This window comes from Seriola dumerili, unplaced genomic scaffold, assembly GCF_002260705.1.
Source record: "Seriola dumerili isolate Sdu_G_001 unplaced genomic scaffold, Sdu_1.0 BDQW01000189.1, whole genome shotgun sequence".
NCBI classification, from domain to species: Eukaryota; Metazoa; Chordata; class Actinopteri; order Carangiformes; family Carangidae; genus Seriola; species Seriola dumerili.
In genome coordinates, this window is record NW_019174444.1 from 1,895,786 (window position 1) to 1,917,095 (window position 21,310).

A 21,310-nucleotide genomic window follows, 5' to 3' on the forward strand; every position below is an offset into this window, starting at 1 on the left:
ATGTGGTATTGTTTACGTTTCCTTTTCTTTCTTTTTTCGTGGGAATTCAGTGTTTTTAATTGGATGTTAAATTTTTTAACAATTTCTTTTTTTTTTTTCATAAACTTTTTAACTGTTTAACTAAAAGGCTGTTGCAAAGGCGACGCGCTGTAATACTGATTTTATTGCCTCTTCAACAGCCTCCTGCAGGAAGTTTCAACATTGTACTGGTCTAAGTGAAGGTCTAGACCATCTGAAACATCACAGCACTTCACTTATTTTAGGGATGATCATTTTTTTTCCCGACCATATGAAAAATCTGTTTTAATTTTTATTAATGAGGGTTTTCCTTTTTCAACAAACTCCTCATGCCACCATGCAGCATCTCTGTATTTCCGCTGGTGGTGTTCGCTCTCCTTAAGCTTGAAAACAAGCACACTGAGATGGATGTGACTTCTGGAGAGTGACTTTTAACTTAACTCGGGGGGTAATTCTCTCACTCCAAAGACGAATTAATCGACTCCTCACTGAGTTTGTATTTTATTTGCACGGCCGTATCTGTTTGCAAAGGCTGAGTTGGCTTTGCAACTGATGTCACTGCAGATTTTTCCTTTGGTCTGACTCAACTCTCCTCTGAATCCCTGAAAACTTTGTGTCTCCAAAAGTGCCTTTAAGCACAAAACAAGTATTTTGACTTCTGTTGATGATTTAAAAGAAAAGAAAATTTGTCTTTTCAGTTAAAAAAAAAAACGAAACTGCAAAGTGAAGAAAAGGGTTTAACAAAGTGCTTTTATGATGCTTAAGACTAAATCAGTATTTCAAACCTGGAGGCCTTCAAAGTACTTTAACTCGTCTTTGTGAAAGATGAGCACAACATACGATCGATTAGTGTTTTTAATAAAGCAGTGCTACAGTATATTAACTCAGTATGTACAGTACACTATCACATGCACACAGTGATGAATATGTTTTAATTTCCTTGTTTTACAGACAACAACCTTTATCTTCTCTACAGCAGGAAAATGGGGAATTACCAGACTGTAAAAAGTCTCATTAACCTGAACCACAGGTGCATTTTCTTTATGATATTCTTCAAAATATGAAACAGTTTTCTACTTCAAAGGGGCTTTATTCTAAATGTCCAATAGATTTGACGATTTCTGCAAGGACAGAAATAATTTGGTCAAACGGCAGATGTCTGAATTTAACCGTCTGAAACTGGAACTGCAAAACTCCAAAACAAGAAATAAGTGAATTCTTTGACCAATAGATATTTGCCATTTCTTTTATGAGTGCACATTATTTATGATAATAATAATAATAATAATAATAATAATAATAATAATAATAATAATAGAAAAGCACATCTCCTCAGTTCAGTATTATAATGTAGTTAAACGTTGAGTTATCTCCTCATTAGCTGTTTGAACACAGTCACACAATAAATATTTTTTTGTTAATTTGCAGGCAAAAGTAGTATGGAGTCCTGAAACTGACAAAAAGTCTTTAAACAATAGTAATAATTTATTTCTTTAAAATAAATAAAACAATTAAATTGATTGTTTAAATTCTTTTATTAAGTGATTGGATTTTACACTCTATTATAATTAAACAATATTCCTTACCCATATTTAGAAATACTAGGAAAAGGAGACCCCAGGAAAACCCACTAAATGTTTGCAACAAGAAAAAAATCAGAATCATTTTCAGATTATTTATTTATTTTTTACATTTGCATTCTTACATTCTTCTTTTAACTGTCCTGTTACAGATTCTATCTCCCTCATTTATCTTCTCGACACTGCCAGGAATTTAATGTTGATGGAAAATTACTAAATCCTTTTCATTCATTGAACTTTAATTTCACCTTCATTTTTTTCTTGTTTTACAGAAACAGCCTAATTTTAAATATCAAACTGCCAAATTCAAATGATACTTGATATCCTCAACAACAGCCCTGCATCAAGATTAAAACTGAACGAAATTTGGTTGGAAAATGAATGTTTTACACGCAATGAGACAGAAAGCATCATTCTTGACCTTTGTCGAGAATGATGCTTTCTGTCTATTTATTAGCTTATCAGCAGATGGGTTTTACCAAATTGTCATAGGACTTCCATGTCGTCCTATAATAATCCTGTTTAATCTTCCTTTAAGCCAACATGGACGTGCAAAGTGCTCAGAAAAATTGACTTCAATTGAATTCAAAAATTCTGCAGCATCCGCATCAACAGCAAAACACTGTGTATTACCATCCAGAGCTACAACGATTTGGCAATTAATCGATTAATTGAATTAATTGGTTTGGTCTTTTCTTTTCTTCAAGATAAAAGGTCACCCATTGGATAGTTCCAGCTCCTGCTGCTTGTGATGAACTGAATATCTTTGGATTTTGGGCTTATAGACCAAACAATTAATTGATTAACAACTACTAATGGACCTTGTGGTTGTTTTTTGTCTACATAGCATTTTATTGAATTTATTTTAAGCTGGTAAAATTGAAATATTGTCACTGAAATTACATGGAAGAAATGTTTATATAGATCTTCAAAAAAAAACAACTTTTCAACCAGATTTGGTCCATTTTTAACCTCGGTGTACAGACGTCTTTTGACCTGCAGATAGATCCAGATCCGTGTTTTCTGTGAGTTCAGACCACGCAAAGGCAAAGAGAGAAAAAGAAGGGCTGACCGCAAACTGTTTTCAGTCTGACCTGCAATAATACCAGTGCAGTTCCAACAGCAGCCATAGGGGGGCCCTGTCTTATCGTCTGATGTTCAGAGAGGGTGGGGTGGGGGGGGTAGTAAAGGGCTGGACAATCAGCGCCTCTGCTCTGGTTCAGTTGAATGTTCAGTCAACGTTCATCACAGACATTAAGACAATCTCACCACGTCATGAGCCTGATTCTGTTGATGTGTTCATAGATTATTTCCTTTAGTGTCAATACGGGAGTTGGAGCCTTATATTGCCAGTACTCTGTTGATGTCAGACAAAGAAGTTGCTATTATTATAAGAATAAATATTCATTTGAACCTGTTGTTTTGAACTATGAAGTAGTTAGTTGAAGTGTTTGAAAGGTCTGTAGCCAACCTTTGTGACTAAATAAACTGCAGTTTAAATGTGCGAGACAGAAACAAGCTGCCAATGTCGTACCTTGTAAATGGAGTTTTCTGTGGTTCAAAGTGAATAGCTGTCATTTAAAAAAAACTTTGCGCTGTGATTGTTCTCATATTTTTATTATTATTTGATTTTTTTCTTAAATGGTGATTGTGTTTGCTAAAAGTATAAAGCCTCCTGTAATGCCTCTGTACTCTCTAATAGGCTGATGCATGCGTGTTAAATCGTTTTGATCTCATTTGAACCGGCAGACGTAATCACAAGGGAGGGTCGAGCTTTCTGGCCATTAGGAGAATCTCAGCTGTGTCCTTGTTTTTTGAATCCACTGTAACGAGTGGATGAGGCAATTAATAAAGCTAGAACACAGATATTGGGTTTCAACTGTGAACGATTTATCTAATTGTAGCTCGAGTCCCATCAGGACCCATCCAATACTTTTCCTTTGAATGTTAATTTTCCCAAACAGGAGGAAAAGAAAAGTGCCATAAAAGAACTGCTTTTCTGTTTTTTACTGTGCAGCATGACATGAGAATTGGTTTAAAATGTTTTTCTTTTTAGCTTTTTGATGGTGGTTATCTTTATTGAATTGCTTCATTATACCAATTGCCTGTTTAGACCATTTACAGGTTAAGAAAAAAAAAATGGGGTGGGGGTATTCGGCAGTTTGTGTACTGATGGCTGAATGTAAAAGTACCTTAAAGCACTCTGCTGTGAGCCTGCTTCTGTCTGCTCATGAGCCCTTCTTTGATCTATTTCACTGCACAGTGCACCATTTTATTTAGTTTGGTGTGTGTGAAGGGTTTTTTGTACATTATCAACAATAAATGTTTCTAACTTGTTGGCTCACTGATGTGTGTTAATATTTGGACATCTTTTATGAGGCTGGTCTCATTCTGTGTTTTTTGTTATTGTCAATCAGCCCCATGAAAAGATCAAAACCATTTGTCACTACTCTGACGAAGATATAAACCTTTAAAAAGAAGGTCACAAATACAAAGTTTCAATTTCATAAGAGGCTCAGCAATTTCCAAAAATAGGCTGGAAACTGTAGTTTTTAACAACTGTTACCCAAAACAAGAGATAATAGTGCATTTCTTTGGGACTATTTTCAGCAGTGGATGAATCCACATTTGATACTTGAGGTATACAGGAAACAGGACGGTCTATGTGGGACTGAGGCAAAATAAACGACAGTGCGTGTGTTCAAGGTAATGAACATGTCACTCACCCAATGCGATAGTCAAAGCAGCTATTTGTAAGTTTAGTTTTTGCCACATAGCTAACGTTAGCATAGCTGTTTATTTACCAGTCTAGAATAAACATTGCGAGTTAGCATCAGCCTTCATTCATTTAAACCCACAGCTGTCTCCAGTGGTGGAAAGCAACACCAATATCAACTCACATCTTTTCCTCCACTGAAGTTAGCATGCTAACCAGCTAGCCGCAGCCTGACTCGCCACCGTAGCCTCCAACCTGACGTGAAGATGTAGCTGCTCAGAGGGCATATTATAACCTCTTGGATTACAAGTTTTTGTCAAACGACAGCAGCAGACAAAACCTACAAACAGCCTCTTTTGTTGGACAAAATAATTTGAAATGTGTTTTCAATCTTCCGCTGAAAAAAGTCCCCAACAAGCACAATATTTCCTGCTGGTTGAGGAAGTTCTGCTAAAAGCTACAGTGCCCAGCTGTTTGATGTGTTTGTGAGTCTTATTAAAAGATTCATGGGTTTGGGACTGAGTGCCACAGATGGGGAAGGGAACACAGAATCCTTTAACTTTTGCCCCCAGCCCAAATAAGAAAACACCAAACCAGCAGCTTGCATTATGTCGTAAACTGGAACCTGTAAGAGAAACATTCACAATCACTTTTTCAAGTAAGAGAAGAGTAATAACATGTTCACTGTCCACACCGAAACTGTAAATAGATGTAATCTATAAAGCACAAGTCCAACCCTCATCCTTGCTGCACAATTTTAAATTTAACAAACTTTTTTTTGTCATTTAAGCAGAAACTTGAATCTGTCACAACACAGAGGCAATATGTTTTTGCTGCTCAGCAAATACTCAAGTACATGGTATAATATCACAATCTTAAATATACGATTTTGTCACATAGATTTTGAATGCAAACCTATATTGTAGGTTCAATCCACCTGAACTGCAGAGAGACAGTGAGTTATACTGTATGATAAAGGCACTGTAGCGGTCAGTAGCTGAATAATGTGGATAATATATAACTGTACATATGTATGTACAGTATTTACTTTACACACCTGCTATATGCTAACCAAAGTAAAGCACATAAACAATATGAATTCAGCTTAAAAACTTGATTTCAAAACATATTCCTCAGAGGAAACATGCTCTGGATTAGCATTAGCATTAGCACAGCAATCGGTAACTGGGCTTCACTAAACCTTTGCTAACAAACATAGACATATACATTTTAATTTTTTCCACATTTTGCAATATTATGGCAAATAAGAATAAAACGGTTTTTAAAAGTTACATGTATGATACAAAAATAATGATGATACAATAATGATAAACATAAATACCAACTTATCTATCTTAAAGTAACTTTTATCTATTATTCATGACTTTTATTTTTACAATCTGATACTGATATAAATCTGTTGGATAACTGCAACATTGTCATGAAATACATGTAAACTAGTTCAGGTCTATTTACATTCACACAAAGACGTAAAAAAAAAAAAACAATCTGACAAATAAATAGCTTTTACAGTCTAGTGCTCCAGATGTGCGCTAGTGCACTGTGCAACATGTTGCATGCAGAGCCACCGATGGTAACGTGGGCATGTTCCATTTAATAAGACAGTTTAATTTAATAGGAAATCTTTCTGTAATACAATCATTTAATGGCCAATGCCCAACGTTCAAGAAACCATGTGGCGCTGAATCAGTAACAGCAGGAACGACAAGGACGTCACGGTGAGTCCAGGCTCTAATGAACGGCACTAACACACAAGGTCAAAGTATTCAAAAAAAGTACAGATCTGTAAAGTTAAGGAGAAGTGCATACGAAGTGATTTTCCTTTAGGAACTGTGAGGATGGCATTTCAGAAACCGTACGATTAAAGGTGGGAAAGTTAACTAGACGTGAACCAACCAGTTAATCTTCATCCTTTACGTCTTTTTTACATTTAACACTAAACTATACGTTTTGGAAACATTTGCAATAAAACAAAAATCTTATTTTTATGTGGCCTGTCCAGCCTGTAACTGGCCCATTACTGCCCCCTGATGCTGGAGCACAAAAACTTTGTTTTCTTCCTCCAGCCACAAGAGGGCAGCAGTGAATAATCCATCCCACACTCTGCACAAAGCTGCACAAAGATGAGATTTATAGTTTATCTTAAGTGTTTTTTTACACCATGTTTTGGTTTTACAGGACAGAAGACTTCAAGCATGAGAACTAATTGGTTGGTTTGCCAAATCAGCCACGTCCCTGAGCTGTTTTAGGGGAAGTATCTGGGACTCGTAATTTTATAACACTAATGCGGGTCTGTGGTCCAGTATATTAACCTGGTTGATAATCTCTCACTTTGTACTGACTGCTCATAAAAGGTGATAAATGTTTGAAAGTGGGTGATAAACTGCACTAACATGAACCTAGCGTCACCTGTGCAGCCTGTTGCAGACAGGTAAAACAGGGTAAAATCTGCAAAAAAACAGAAATCCATATAAAATTTCTTTGAAAATGATGGTGTCTGACACTCCTGCTCTGTGTTCTCCCTCCTCTCACTATTTGACACCACAACATAATGAAAATATATTTTACTGATGCCCATTTTCATGCATTTGTTTGCTTTTATTAGCTGCGGAAAATATGAGCAAAAACAATATTTTTTCTGAAGAGGAAAGACTGAGCAAGAGAGACTCAGAGCGCCGCAGGAGGAAGTCATTTCTTACTTTCGGTTAAATCCTGTTGATTGTTTGTTATTTCTGCAAAAATAAATGAAGTGTTTTGAAGCCATATACTAACTCTGATATCAGTGATTTTGTAAGAGAGAAGAATTAATTTAGTCGTTGCCTGAAAATGTGGAGGAGGTTCCCCAAAGCAAAAATCATAGTTTTCTTTAATGATGTGAAAAAGAAACCCTCCTCATGATCTCTGAAATTTCAAATGTCATGAGTAATATGACCTCAGGTGAGTTTATTCTGTGTAGTGAATTAATAAAAGTTAGACTCAAGTTTACAGGTCTATACACTTGCAAATTTGGCGCATGAGGGATTCTGTAAAACCTTCAGTACCTGACAGAGATGACAGGAACCTCAAACATTCAACACTCTGTGCTTTAGTCTTCTGTTCAGGACGTCGTCCAGACACAAAGCAGACACTGATACACGGGACACAACGGACACAGTGTCGCAGTTGAACGTTCCTCAGACGGCGGAGACGTTGTTGGGCGTGACGGTGTGGGTGAGGGCGTGCATCTCTGAGCCCGGCTGCCCTCTGGGGCTGGACTTGTCCAGAACAGAGATCTGAGTGACCGTGCTGCTTTCAGTGAACAACGGACGCCGTTGTTTACTGTAGCTCAGGTAGCTCTGAGTCTGCCACTTCCAAAACCTCTTCTTTAGCTCCGCCTGCACCTAAACACACACACACACACACACACACACACGCAGAAACACTGAATTAAAACAAAACCTCCAGAGCCCAGATGAAATGAGGTTCGGATAAGCAGATAATAGGATTTCTGCTACAAACTACATCTATCTGACAGTGTTTCAGATTTGTTTTAACTTCCCAACTTCTCAACACAACTCTGATGAACCCACTGATGTTTTCACTTAGTTTGCCTGATTAGACTCTCAGTGCTTGATTGACATCTCCCTCACTCTTGTTTTCATTTTCCTTCACCTGTAACACCTGTGACACCTGGGACAAAACACACCATTTTTTATTAAAGTTCCTCTCCTGACATGTTTTAAACTCTGTAAAAAAATACTCTCCTGTGTCATTTTTTTAGTTTAACATGGTTTTCACACATAAAAAGTGGAAAAACTGGGTCTGAAGCTCATCTCCTCTTACTTCCTGATTGAGAAATCTGGATCAGGTCTTGAGCCCCGCCCACCACCTGCTTGCTCCAGGTGGACAGGTGAAAGAGTATCAAGATGGTTAGAGGAGGAAACATGTTTGAGCCTCAGTCAGACCCAGACTCAGATGAGGAGTCAGTTGAGACCAGAATCACCCATCTGAACCTTTAGCACAGTTAGCATCTTTTATCTGTTTATGTTGTTTGTTGGCTTGTAACTGGCAGTGGCTGGCACAGTGTTAGCAGTTGTGCTAATGCTAACTCTCTCTCTCTCTCTCTCTCTACTGACAAGGTTTCACGACACCTTTATAGAATAAAACTTGTAGTTGATTGGCTAAAACATGCAAAACCAATTGTGTGTTCTTTTAACTGCTGAATATTATTGACCAAGATATACATATTAATCATATCATATGATGAGTCTACAGATGTCATGTCGCATTTACCCACCTCCCCGTTCAGGAAACAGTAGAGCAGGGCCACAACGAATCCCTTCAGAAGAGAAACATGTTATTTAGAAAAATATCTACAAGAAAGTGTAAGACAGTGTGTCATGATGTTTCCATGAAAAACTGACATGATTTTTTGATTTGTCTCCGTGTCGTGTTTTACCTGAAAGGATCCCAGACCGAGCTCGATGAAGAGTCGGGCCTCTGCCCCCGTGTTCTCTGGCAGGAAGGCAAACACCATGTAGTGCATCCCAAACAGAGGGATGAGAAGCAAAGTGGATTTGGCCAGTCTCCTGCACACACACACACGACACAACACACCCGTGAGGTCTACATTCTTGTATGTGTGCGTATACGTGTCGTCATGTGGAGGGATATTTATATATTTACTTGAAGTGACTGGTGTCGTTGCCGCCGACACCAGGAGACCTCAGCTTCTGGACCAGAATCCGGATCACGTTGATGAAGATGATGAAGTTCACCTACATGAACCCAATGGAAAGACTTATTCTTGTCTTATACTTCTCTATGTTACGTGTTCCACAGATGCAAGTACCTGCACTAGTGCTGTATTGATTGAGTCTTTTTTTAAATAAAGAAAGTTGCCAATCAATGCCTCCGCTCCAGCACAGGGTGCTCCGTACTCAACAGATACACCATACCAAGCCAATAAACATCTGTCTGACCTGGGGGCCCTCATATCAGTGGATGGATTTGCGTGGAGTTTTGATTAGCAACCGTCCAGTCAATCATCATGCTGTTAAAACAAAACACAGATATGTCTCTGGCTCTACTAAAAGGAAACTTAAGGAAATAAAGACAGGGAGCAGAAGCCTGGAGTTGTTGCAACTGAAGGAATTGATACACATATTATTCTCACAGGTGAATAATCAGGAGAAAAAGACAAGTGCTTTTGCAACCAATGAGAGTGGACTACCAGCAAATCAAAATCAAAACCACTGAAGACTCGACCTCCGTCACTGTGGAAGAAAGAAGGAAACAACGCAACCACACAAACACCAGGGGATGGTTTCACGAAAATATATTTTGACTATGACCTTGATATAACATAAATAGGCGTCTAAATTCATCCGTTCCACAAAGCAGTTTAGTTCTTGACTATCTTTATAAATTAAGACTTCTTCAATATAAAAACAAAAGGCCAACCGAAAATGAGTCAGTCTTTTTTGATCTGACTAACATCAGACTGATCTATGAGCAAAATGAAGACTGGCCTAACAGCCTGAGATATCTTTGTAAAGGCGGATCCAGTCCTGAGGGACAAAAGACTCTTTAAGAAACTCCTTCCCTGTGTTCTGTCACCTGGTTTAACAATCACACCTCTCTGTAGCTAATTATAGCTGGTCACCTGTCAAAGATCCACAATGCAAAAAAAGGTCCAAAAAATGCTGCTCCACCTTCTGCTTGAGAAGCCCCAGCCTTTGTCAACAGGACACGGCTGCACCCTCAAAAATGACGGATGCAACGGCTGCCATTCAACCTAGCTTCAAAAGGCAGTGGCCTACTGCGGCCACAAGAGGGCAGGAAATTACAAGATCGATGCAAACAGCCTCAATCAGATCCGTCATGGGAGGGCATGGGAATGCTGTTCTTCCACTTCTCTATCGCTCTAATAGCTTTAACTATTTAACTACTACTTAGCTTCATGTGATTCTGACTCCATGATGCTGAGATCAGGGCTTTGTGGGGATCAGGACTCCTGGTTCTGGTTCTTTATGTTTGGGTTTGTTGTCCTGCCGCAGAATTAAACCGGGACAAATCAATGAAAATCTCTGACGTTATTGGGTGATGGATAAACATCAAATTGAATCTTCTTTTCTTTCTTCAAATCTAAATCTTTTACAGATTAAAAATCTGTATGTATTTAGCAGATTTTTTTAAAGAGCTGGTGCTGCTGCTGATCGACAGTGAGTGACAGCATGTGTACATGAGATGGTGCGCAGCCCTTTATTCTTTCTCCAGGTTGATAGTGGAACAAACAGAGACAAGGACCAGCGAACAAACAAATTAGTCCTGCCAAACAGAGGAGGAAAAGAGGGAAAAAACATGAATAAAAAATCAACTGTGAAACCAGGAAGCTAATGCTGCTATAATCAGGCTCTAAAACAAACAACAGTCCGCCGATTAGCTGTTTCTGTCAACCGCCAAAGATGATGCGCTTGTAGACAAATCTGCACACCGGCCAATTTTCCCAGAATCCACTCTCCTTGACTTATTATTGTGAAGACAGGATAAGAGTCTGCAGTCACAACACGGGCCTGATCCGAGATTTAGGACTCCTGTGATTCCTCAATAGCTCCCACTGTAACAGCTCTGCACTCACCAGTAGCGATGCAGTTATTGGAGCTTTTATGATCCACCAGATGAAGGCCACATCTGTGTCATCCCAGCACCTGAGACACACAACAGGCAGTAATGAGATAAACAAGGCAGCCACAGAAGTACAATATTGTACAGATGTTGTCACGAAGCACACGACACAGCCAGAACATCGTGCTGTAGCAGATCCTCATGGGCGAGTCTAAACCTAAACCCAGCATAAACTTCTATTTTTCACCTTCCATCCTTTCTGATCGCTGTGTTGTGTAATATGTTAATATATTAATGAGTATCTCTACATGTGACTTCTGTGACTTTGTGATGTCACCCATCACAGCCATGCCCAAAGCCCCGCCCCCCTGGACTCACCATCCAACGGGATTTGGTTTCTCTGAGTGTTTTACCTGAAATCTGCTATATTTTTATTGGCTCACTCAGAAAACAGTCAGCCAACCAGAAGAGAGGCTCAGAGCTTCCTCTCTTCTGATTGGCTCACCGACCTGTTGTTACTAGAGCTCCAGAGAGAAGCCTGAGAGAGGAGATGTAAAACTACATTGAGATGGTTTTTGGTTCTTAAAACCACAAATATATTTTCTTATGGATCAACACTTCAGATAAAACACAGGAGAAGAAGAAAATATGGGACCTTTAATATAAAAATGCATTTTAATATAATGGTTTCAAAAACTTTTTTTTCAAAAGTTTTGAGACCACTCTCATATCTGTTACATTTAAGGCTGCAGCCAGCAGGTGATTAGCTTAGCTTAGCTTAGCACAAAGACTGCAAACACAGGGGTACAGCTAGCCTGGCTCTGTTCAGTTTTAAAACAAAAACCACACACTAATATCTCTAAGGCTCAGTAATTAACACATTACACATGAGTGTAAAAATGGGTCTTTAGTAAGACTGCAGATGTAACTGAGCCCATCTGAAGTTCACCTAATGTGCAGACTGACCCATGTTGTGTCTGTCTGTAAAGGAACGCAATACAAACCTAGGTGTTTTCTGCTGCTGAACCTGGAATATTATTCTTCAGTTTTACCTGTGAAAAACCTCCGTGTGATTCTGTAGCAAATAATGGCATAAAAACAAGGAGCACAAATCCAGATCCTAAATATCCACAGTGCTGTTTTAGGTGACATCCTGTCCCATGTACTAGATACTGAGGTGTTTTTATGTGACATGAGCTCACCCCCTGTTATCGTAGAAGTTTCGAGTGAGGATCCAGGCTGTTATGATTGTTGTAGGGAGACCTGGGACACACAAGCACAATGACCTGATCATTAGAGTCAGTATAGAACCTTAACAAGAGACAGTTAGAGGAAGTGAGGAAGAGATCGACCTAAAGGTGAAAAGAGAAGGCACCCACCCCAGCCGATGAGTATGTACCACCAGAAGTATTTCTTCTGGAAGACGAAGGTGAGAGCGAGCAGCGTCTGCAGGTACATGCCCTCCACCAGCAGCCAGAAGTAGTTGGCGAGGATGCTGAACTGGAAGAAGGCCACGGCTGATTTACAAGACGTCTGCAAACAAACACAACAAACATCAGATCAGTCCATGTAGATCATTTATAATAGTAATGGCCTCTCACATCAGTTTATGGGTCACAGGGGGATCGATAATGAGGATATGTCTGACAGCAAAGTAGATAAATGCCTTATTTTAATTTGTCACCTTTCATATTTGAAGCAGTTAGCACTGATGTTTATGTCTGATGTTGCAGCTGAAGTGACCGTACTATTTAGGCCTATTCATCTTTATAGTTCATGTTTATAGCTTAAAGCAATGTGAGTATAGACACTTAACTGACTAAAATCAAACACTGACACAGGAGCGGTTTACGTTTCCAGTCTGATTCCAGAGGAGTTATTATATTACAATCTGTTTCATATGGTTTTATAAGATAGGGTTAGGTATTTATTTCAAACCTAACCCACAACAAGGAAGAAATTTAGCCGGTTTTGTTCCTGACTGAAACATTATGTTAGAACTACATAAATAATAATAATTAAAAAAATAGACTGCTAACAGAAGTGGGGACTCTATTGTCCTACCTGTTTAACACAAAAGTAAAAACAGCTCCTCATTTCAGGAAAAACACAGATATATACTGTATATAAAAAATATATAAAAACATAATTCTGTGAGTTGGTTGAAAACTCTTGTTTCCAGCTGATTCACCTTAAAATGAGAACTTTGTAAATTCACATAATGAGGAAGTTTAATATAACACTAAATGTCTGAAGCATAAAGTCACCACATTATGATCCATGTAGAAGAGAAGACCTGGTCCATGATAGGTTTGTGGAACTGTATTATAAGATCTACGTTATGTTAAAAGAATCTATGTCTGATATTGTAGATGTATGCAAGAACCGATGTTCCTTCTTTGCTGTTGTTTTCCTTTTCTCTAATCCAACCTCCAGTACTGAATAATTATAAAAATCTGATCACAAAAATACAAACTGTATTATAAGATGTTTTATTTGTGTGAACAACAACCCTGTTCAGATGCTTTTACTTTGACAGTCAGCACAAGTTCATTCTTTAAAACAATATGTTTAACGACTACAAGAGAAGAGGCCTGAGAATCCGAGTTTACAGTGTGTGGGCAGATGTGATGCTGGTGCAATGAGTCTGGCTCAGGTTCCTCTGGGTGTAAACTTTCCCCCCAACACACAATCCAAATGACAAATTCTGGCACTTTCACTTCTGTGTCATGACTACAAAGCCAAGGGCTAACCATCTCCTACTAATGTCTCTGCACCTGGTGTAAATGCAGCATCGGGTGGTTGTTGGTCAGTGAACAGCTCCCGGCCAACGTCTTTCTGTCCTCATGTATTTAAATCATCCTCTTTTCATGCCTCCACACCAGCTGGGCTCTCCGTCCATCCCATTCTAGTGGCCTACAACAAAATCTCTGTAACACCTTGATTGACCTTCTTCAAATTTGGCACAAACATTTACCTGGACTCAAGCATGAACTGATTAGAGCTCAAAAAGACTTTTTAGTATTTACTCAGGACTTCGCGCAGCATTATGATAAATTTTCACACAAACAGTTCATATTTTATATGACTGGATAAACAGGGATATAATCTGAGCGGTGGATGCTTGCTCTTCACCAGTCTGTAATAATTTGGTTCTGAGCAGTAATAATAAGTAATTGATTACTAATAAATAGATTTTTCAACCAACTTTTCCAACACCACCCTCTCGTCCATTTATCATCACTTGCTCTTGTTTTTCTGTCACACTTTCCATCTCTCACTAATCCAGCAACCTGTTTTTTTTTTTCTCTACATAAATCTGTATTTTGGTTCTGATGGAGCAGAAGAGCCTCCTCTCATCCTCTCACCCTCTCATCCTCTCATCCTCTCTTTCTGTCATGGCCCTTTTTCAGCCTCACTTCTGCTTCTGAATGAGTCACGCTGGTGTGTTGATGCCGGTCGCTCGCAGCCACACAAGAGGGACACTTCTCCTCACTCCAGGCACTCTCATCAGCAGAAACCGCGTCATTAATGTTCTCAGGGGCTCCAGCTCGGTCATTCCCAGCATTTCAATCCCACAACCCTCCCTGCTCTCTGCCATGATCAGCTCTTGTGAGTTCGTGAGGGTTCACGACCAGGAAATGAAAAAAAAACTGGTAATTTTCATTGACTGTGAAAACTTCTTTGACAGAGTTTTATCTTTCTTTCCTTTTCCTTTCATATTTTCTTCCATCCTTAGTTCTGTCCTTCTTTTTTCTTCATATCCACCATCATCTCTCCTAATTTCCTTTCCTTTTCCATCCCTCACTTCCTTCACTTTCCCTTTATTGCCTCTATCATTTCTTGTTTTCTTCCTTCTTTACTCTTTTTTACATTTTCTTTTTCAGCTGGAAAACATTTCCCATAAGTGGACTTTCCACTATACAGCACAAACTCACTTTCACTCTTCCTCTCCAACATGTTCCCTTGTTTGCTTTTACTTAAGCACAGCATGTTTTTCTGACGCTGGTTTTTACTAAAGTAAGACCTGAGTCCTTCAGTGGTAAATATAGATGCCTTAATGGAGCAGGAGGGTTTAACACTCACCGTCGACATGAAGCAGTGGTCCAGGTTTTCATCAGAAAAAAGGACGCCATCTTTGATGAAGACGGCGCTCGCTCTCAGGATGAAGGAGAAGAACAGGTTGATGTGGATGTAGTTCCTGGTGCAGTGAAACTTCCTGTAGAGAAGAAGAAGAAGAAGAAGAAAAAACACGTGTCAAGGTTTTGGGAATGATGTCGGTGGGTCGGTTATAAAACTGATGTGAGATACTTCACCTGAAGACAGTGAAGACAAAAATGGCCGATATGAGAGAGATGAGGGAGGTAGCGTAGCCAGCAGTGTACACCTGCTTGAAGTTGGAGAAGTATGTTGTCTGAAATGCAGAAAAGAAAAGAGCGTAAAAGAATTACACCACTTATAATTCATTAAGTTATTCCTTACAAGTGTTTGTTAATTTTAATGGGAGTTGGATGCTGGAAATCAAAAGCTACTGTTACTGTTTTGCATTAAAAATTGCTGTTATATTGTGTAAATTGGTTGTTAGTTGTTGACGCAGCGGCTTTGTGTTTTCTCTTAGAACGATTCTGCGGCATTGATGCGACTGACATGATGTGAATTAAGTCGATGCAGAAACGATGCACCTGTGAAGTTTCTTTACGCAGCAGCAGGTAACACAGCTAGAGAACCGGGCCTGGTTCTACGGGGATGCAAAAGCTTGCATTGCACCCTTAGTTGCATTGCACCCTCTCTAACCAAAGATGGCTGCAGAGGCCGAAGTGGAACACCAGCAACAACACATCCTCCACAGCTGCAGACACCAGGTGACGACAGTAACGTTACCAGCAGCAAAGCTGTTACAAAGCCGAATTGTTTAGCATCTGCTACGACCACCGAGCTCCCACCACCGAACTCGCCCCCACGCCTTGGCCTGCAACTTCAACAAGTGCCAGAAGACCTGGGTAAAGAGAAGCCTGTGTAGGTGTGTCTACTGTTTACAACTTTTTCCAGCTGTGTTCCACTATAATCTGTTCATCAGGGACCTGTAACACACTATTTTTCACTGCTGTTGCTGATTTTATTTTAGATAGAACCCATCTGTTAATATTGTTCATTTCAGTCTAGTCCGCAAATATTGGCGGCCTAAACAAGAGAATCAGACAAACCAAACACGTAAACATCAGAAACAAACTGCAAACGCTTAAGAAACGTTAGTTTCACAAAGACACACCTTTGCTATTATCACAGACGGATATAGAGTTTATGTGTATTTTCATGTTACGATTGTTTGATCCAGATAAAAGCAGCTGTAGACGTACTGTATATAAACTGGGTCATTATCACTTTCTGGCGGACGGCGATCACTCTGAGGAGTCTGCACTAGTGCAAAAAGACTCATTTCAGAAGCAGCCTGAGTCATTTTATTCTGGAGCCTGTGAAGAACATGCATCAACAAACAGTTCAATCTGACCATGTGAATTTTTGGACTTTTGCCCAAAGCTCCTCCCTGAAGTGTATTTTGACTTACATGGTTTATCAGGTGATCTGCACTTTGTCTTTTCAAGGACTGAAGATTTGTTTTTTAATCTTAGTCTCTGCAGCAAAATATTCTGGAACAGGACTGAAGTGGAAGGAGTTGATGGTGTTTCTCTCGAGTGATGCATCTCTACCTGCTCCCACAGACTTTCTGCTACATCATACCACTTCCTCCTTTGCTACTTAGAGATGAGAGTCAATCTTCGGTTGATAGCAAGAGGTCACTTGTCAGGAAAATGTTAACAGTGTAAATGACTTTCATATTTCTAGTGAAGACGATCTTCCAGGGTTCATTTTGGCGTCAGACTGAAAGACAGAACTATCAATCATCTGTTTTACAGCCTGCTTGAAATAACTGCTGTCACTAAGCCTTCCTTGACCGTAATCAGCATAATGTGCCAGAGGTGCAAGGGGTAGTAATTAAAATATCTTAATGAGAACACAAGGCATTATATGTGCATGTGAGTCACGCTACAGTACCCACTGGTCTTCAGCAGAGCGACAGGCTTCATCTGATGGGTCCTGAAAAATGTGAGGAGTGATGCCTCCTCTCTTTTGTTCTATACAGTGGTAATTTACCAGCAGCAGAACAGACAGGAGACCCAAATGAGAGAGTTAAAAAGAGAAAGGTGTCTACGCTGAATGCACATGTGCACAAAGTTTGTGACCTTGTAGACGAGTTCTGACTGAACGACAAAGCTCCACAGAAATAAACACCTACCTCGGGTTCTGTCTCTTCATCCTCCGCAAACTCACAGGCCTTCTCGTAGGAGGGGTAGGCATCGGACCATCCTTCCTCAGTGCAGTTCTTGTAGATGTAAACTTAAAAACACACACACACACACACACACACACACACACACAAACATTAACCTCTCAGTGACGAGGACAGAAGAGTCGCCAACAACAAGAGTCCCAGGGGAGCTGGTGGGTGTGTGAGAGATGTGGCACTTATCAGTCACCCCAGAGAGGCAGAGTAAATAAATGACTGACAGAAACAAGGATTTGAGCAGGAGAGTGAGGAGGCTGCGCTGAGGGACCTGGCAAAAGACTGTTGGCACAGACATATAAACAGAGACAGAGATTAAAGACACTCGATGTTTCCTCTCTTCGCTGCTTTTTAGGACACTGACTGATCTAAACATATATATTAATACCATTAATGATACCACTGACCATTATGTGGCCGAGATCTGCAAACGGAAAAAAACCCCACTACATGTAAAAAATTCTCCTTTGATTATTTCAGTGCTACCAGTAACAAAAGTAGCTATTAGCTCCAGCAGCAGTTTACAGAGTCTAAAGTAAGAAAAATGTTTAAAAATACAGAAGAAGAAGATGGGGGTTGAAGTGAATGTAATTTGTTTGTGATGCTCAAAAGTGGAAAAATTGTATTTGAAAAAAGGTGGGCCAAACTTTTATATATTAAACTTACATCTGTCTGCTAACGGCCCATATCATTTAAAGATAATCAGACATATCATTCACAACATTCATTTGAATGGAAGAATTCAGATTTTTGGAACTGACCACGGATCAGGAACAGTTGCAACGTATTAAAAATATTCTCTAATTAACTTTTGCTTTTAGTCTCAATAAGAATAGTATTCTGAACAAATGCATATGGTTTTTACAACAATATTACAGTATTATTTATTATTCAGACATATTTATCAAAGAGCAGTTATTGAGTTGTTTTGTGGAGTTTTGTTGAAGGATCTGATGTTAAGTGCTGACTACACCGTGCAGTCTGTCCATGGAGAGCTTTGATAGTAATGAGTGAAACCTTCAAATGAATTCAAAAGCCAGTGCAAAGAGGCTAAAATGGGGTTCTGTGATTTCTTTAATTCGTTCTTGTTAAGAGTGATTGCTGAGCTGAGATAAGATGAGATGTGAGCCACTGAAAACAAATGGTTTCCCCTGTTTGGTGTGGAAGATCTCGACTGGTCTGAACCTCAACTCCTTTGGGACGAACTGGAACACTGACTGTGAGCTGGACCATCATCAACCACCATCAGCATCAGCACCACCACTCACACCGTTAAATCCCTGCAGTCAGGTTAAACATCTGGTGGAAAGGCTGGCACCAGGAGAGTGGAGGCTGTTAGAGCAGCACGAGTGCATCACTAGACGACCACTGGGGTAAATTCAGTTCAGTTCAATATACTTTATTTGTCCCATAACCGATGATTCAAGGCAACATGTCTGCAAACAAAGCACACATAAACAGCTCACCTACACACACACACAAACAATCCATCAATAAAAAATGGAAGTACAAACTGATTCGGATGCTCGACTGTTTATAACTGTGAGTTCTGTTGGTGAGAAAACTGATGATCTATCTGATGAGGTGCTGATCTAAATGGAAGAAGGGGACTGAGGAGAAAACAACACAAAGTGAACAGTGTACTGTATACTACTGCGGTTCCTGTGAACTAACCCTTTAAGATGACATTCTGCAGTCGGTACACACACACTGATTGTGCTGCAGCTTCACACAGAACATGCAGACACAGTGTGACGTCTGATTAATGCTCAGTTTGTTCCCATTTGTTCAGATGCATCAGCATGAATATATGAATATGCATCTTTCCTGATGAAGTCTGTTTGTTTTACTTGGACACTGATGAATAATAATAATGGAAGCGCTCATCACACCCCCGCCCCCCTCCCCTCTTTGTAAAGACACAACCATAAAGACACGTATATACACACATGAGCACAAACTGGTAGTTTCTCAAAGGAGCAGTAACGCCACTGCTCTTCATTAGGATTCAACACTGCACTAAAACTCCATCTGCCTGTTAATGACCTGAGAGGCTGGAGACGCACATCCAGTGAAAAGGACCCATGTCAAACACATGTGAACACTTATAGATGTATACACACTAAACAACAACAACAACAACAACAGTACTACTGACAAGACAGTCACATAGGCGCCAGTTTATGTTTCTGCCTGTGGGAGTTCTGAACAGGTGAATGTCCGACCTCCACACCCAAGATGAACCTTCAGCACCAACCACAGCCTACATGACTTGTTGCTTTATAGATTTGGAAAAGGTTGTTATATACACACATTTCAGCACCATGACAAATTAACCGTCACACACGCACACACACACAGGCTCAGGTGGAGTGTGGTAAATGCTAGATTGGATAAATTGGGTGGGGGTGCTCTGTGATTGGTGGTTAAAGTTAGGGGAGGGGCCTGACAGTGACACAACCACAGCTGCTTGATCTCTACCATTGATCCGACATGGACCAATCACAAATTTAACCCCGACTGCACACTCCCGCGTACGGGTGCTCCGGCCCAGAAGCAACCACGGTTTCTGCTCCTAATCGTGGTAATTATGCTACAGCCTATTTAAACATGGGTTTCACATATAATCCCGAAGGTTTCACATGAGAATGTACATGGGCTCCACAGCACATGTGTTCCACACATTTCACATGTGAAATTGTGCAAAAAACCACATGTACATGTGGTCACATGTGATTTTTCTGTAAGGGCAGTGTACAATGCATGTGGCATTGGATGTAAATCAAATTTGCAAATTTGGAAAGCTAGTGCCAAATAAACTTCACATAGAGATATCAAAATGTTAGTTACATCAGATTTAATTGTTATTTCTTTGTTGTCCAATGGTTTTTTAACTGTTTAACTACCACCCACAATTCATTTTTAAATTAAATATTTAAAATGCTGTCTGGTTTAAGTCACTTTGTTTTCTCACTTTTCTAGTGTGAACACATTAGAATCATTATGTAGTATAGAATAGGGACACAGTGAATTACTTTTTCTTCTTCTGACTGTTTTTAGATGGTTGTGGTTGGAAAACAACAATAAGGTTTATTACTGCCACCAGGTGGTAGGATGAATACAGCTCACCTCACACTCCTCATGTCTGTGTATTTTAACTCTTCTCTCATGTCTGCAAGGGTTAGAATTGATTTGTGGAAACTTTATGACCATAAATGCAAGATAAAAAACACCTAACATCATAAACATCTGCAAACACTGACATTTCTCAGCAGGGGAAATTCCCTCTGTCCATCACCTCTGACACTCTGTGTGTTTGATCATTGTGTGTTTCAGTGAAGCTGACCGCTCTGCTCCCACTGTCAGATACCTGCACCTGTATGAATCAGTGATTTGCCTGAAGGTCAAAAGTGCTACCAGCTAATCATTATTGCTGGTCTGCTGCCAATCACTATGAACTCTTTCAGTCTGAAACCAGACACAGTTAAACAAATAAATCAGAGAAAATGCCAAAACCTGTGGTGTGTGATCACCTATTAGCCATTTAATAGACTTGGAGAAGCATTTTTGTCTGGGCGGGAAAACATCATCGGCACACCACCAATACAATCACACACACAAACTCTTGCATCATTGCTGCTGTTCCTCTCTGACATCTGGAGCTGATAAATACTGTCCAACCACAAAAAACAAGTCATTCAGCACGTTCTGATTTAGCTCTGATTTAGCTGACACTTGTACATGCACCCTTACTGAGCTTGTATAACTGTTTGTACAATATATGTGATTAGAGTTCTCCAGAAGAAAATACATTTTTGGCTCATTAGCGCCCTCTGTCCGTGGTTAAATGCTGCTGTTAGCTGTGAAAACATCAATCCAACAAATATGATTATAAATAGAAATCCTAAATATGATGCATTGGTATCAATAAATCAGAAGTCTATGTTTGTTGAAATGTAATTTACAAGTGTAACTATTGAATTAAACGCATCTCTAGAAGTGTTTAAGTGGTCATACTGCAGGAGC

The 21,310-nt window shown here is 39.6% G+C and overlaps 1 protein-coding gene across 1 annotated transcript in view; it reads right to left on the reverse strand.

The window, feature by feature from the left end:
- Positions 1 to 7,508: 7,508 nt before the first annotated feature.
- The window catches only part of LOC111227493 (pituitary adenylate cyclase-activating polypeptide type I receptor-like), a 43,097-nt gene continuing 29,295 nt past the window's right edge, over positions 7,509 to 21,310 (reverse strand). The window contains exons 5-14 of the mRNA XM_022753014.1: positions 17,237 to 17,337; positions 15,258 to 15,355; positions 15,028 to 15,160; positions 12,321 to 12,474; positions 12,144 to 12,204; positions 10,955 to 11,024; positions 9,001 to 9,092; positions 8,774 to 8,903; positions 8,612 to 8,653; positions 7,509 to 7,715 (exon numbers count right to left, since the gene is read on the reverse strand). Coding sequence (XP_022608735.1) covers positions 7,509 to 7,715; positions 8,612 to 8,653; positions 8,774 to 8,903; positions 9,001 to 9,092; positions 10,955 to 11,024; positions 12,144 to 12,204; positions 12,321 to 12,474; positions 15,028 to 15,160; positions 15,258 to 15,355; positions 17,237 to 17,337 — 1,088 coding nt within the window. The remainder of the gene's footprint in view (positions 7,716 to 8,611; positions 8,654 to 8,773; positions 8,904 to 9,000; positions 9,093 to 10,954; positions 11,025 to 12,143; positions 12,205 to 12,320; positions 12,475 to 15,027; positions 15,161 to 15,257; positions 15,356 to 17,236; positions 17,338 to 21,310) is intronic.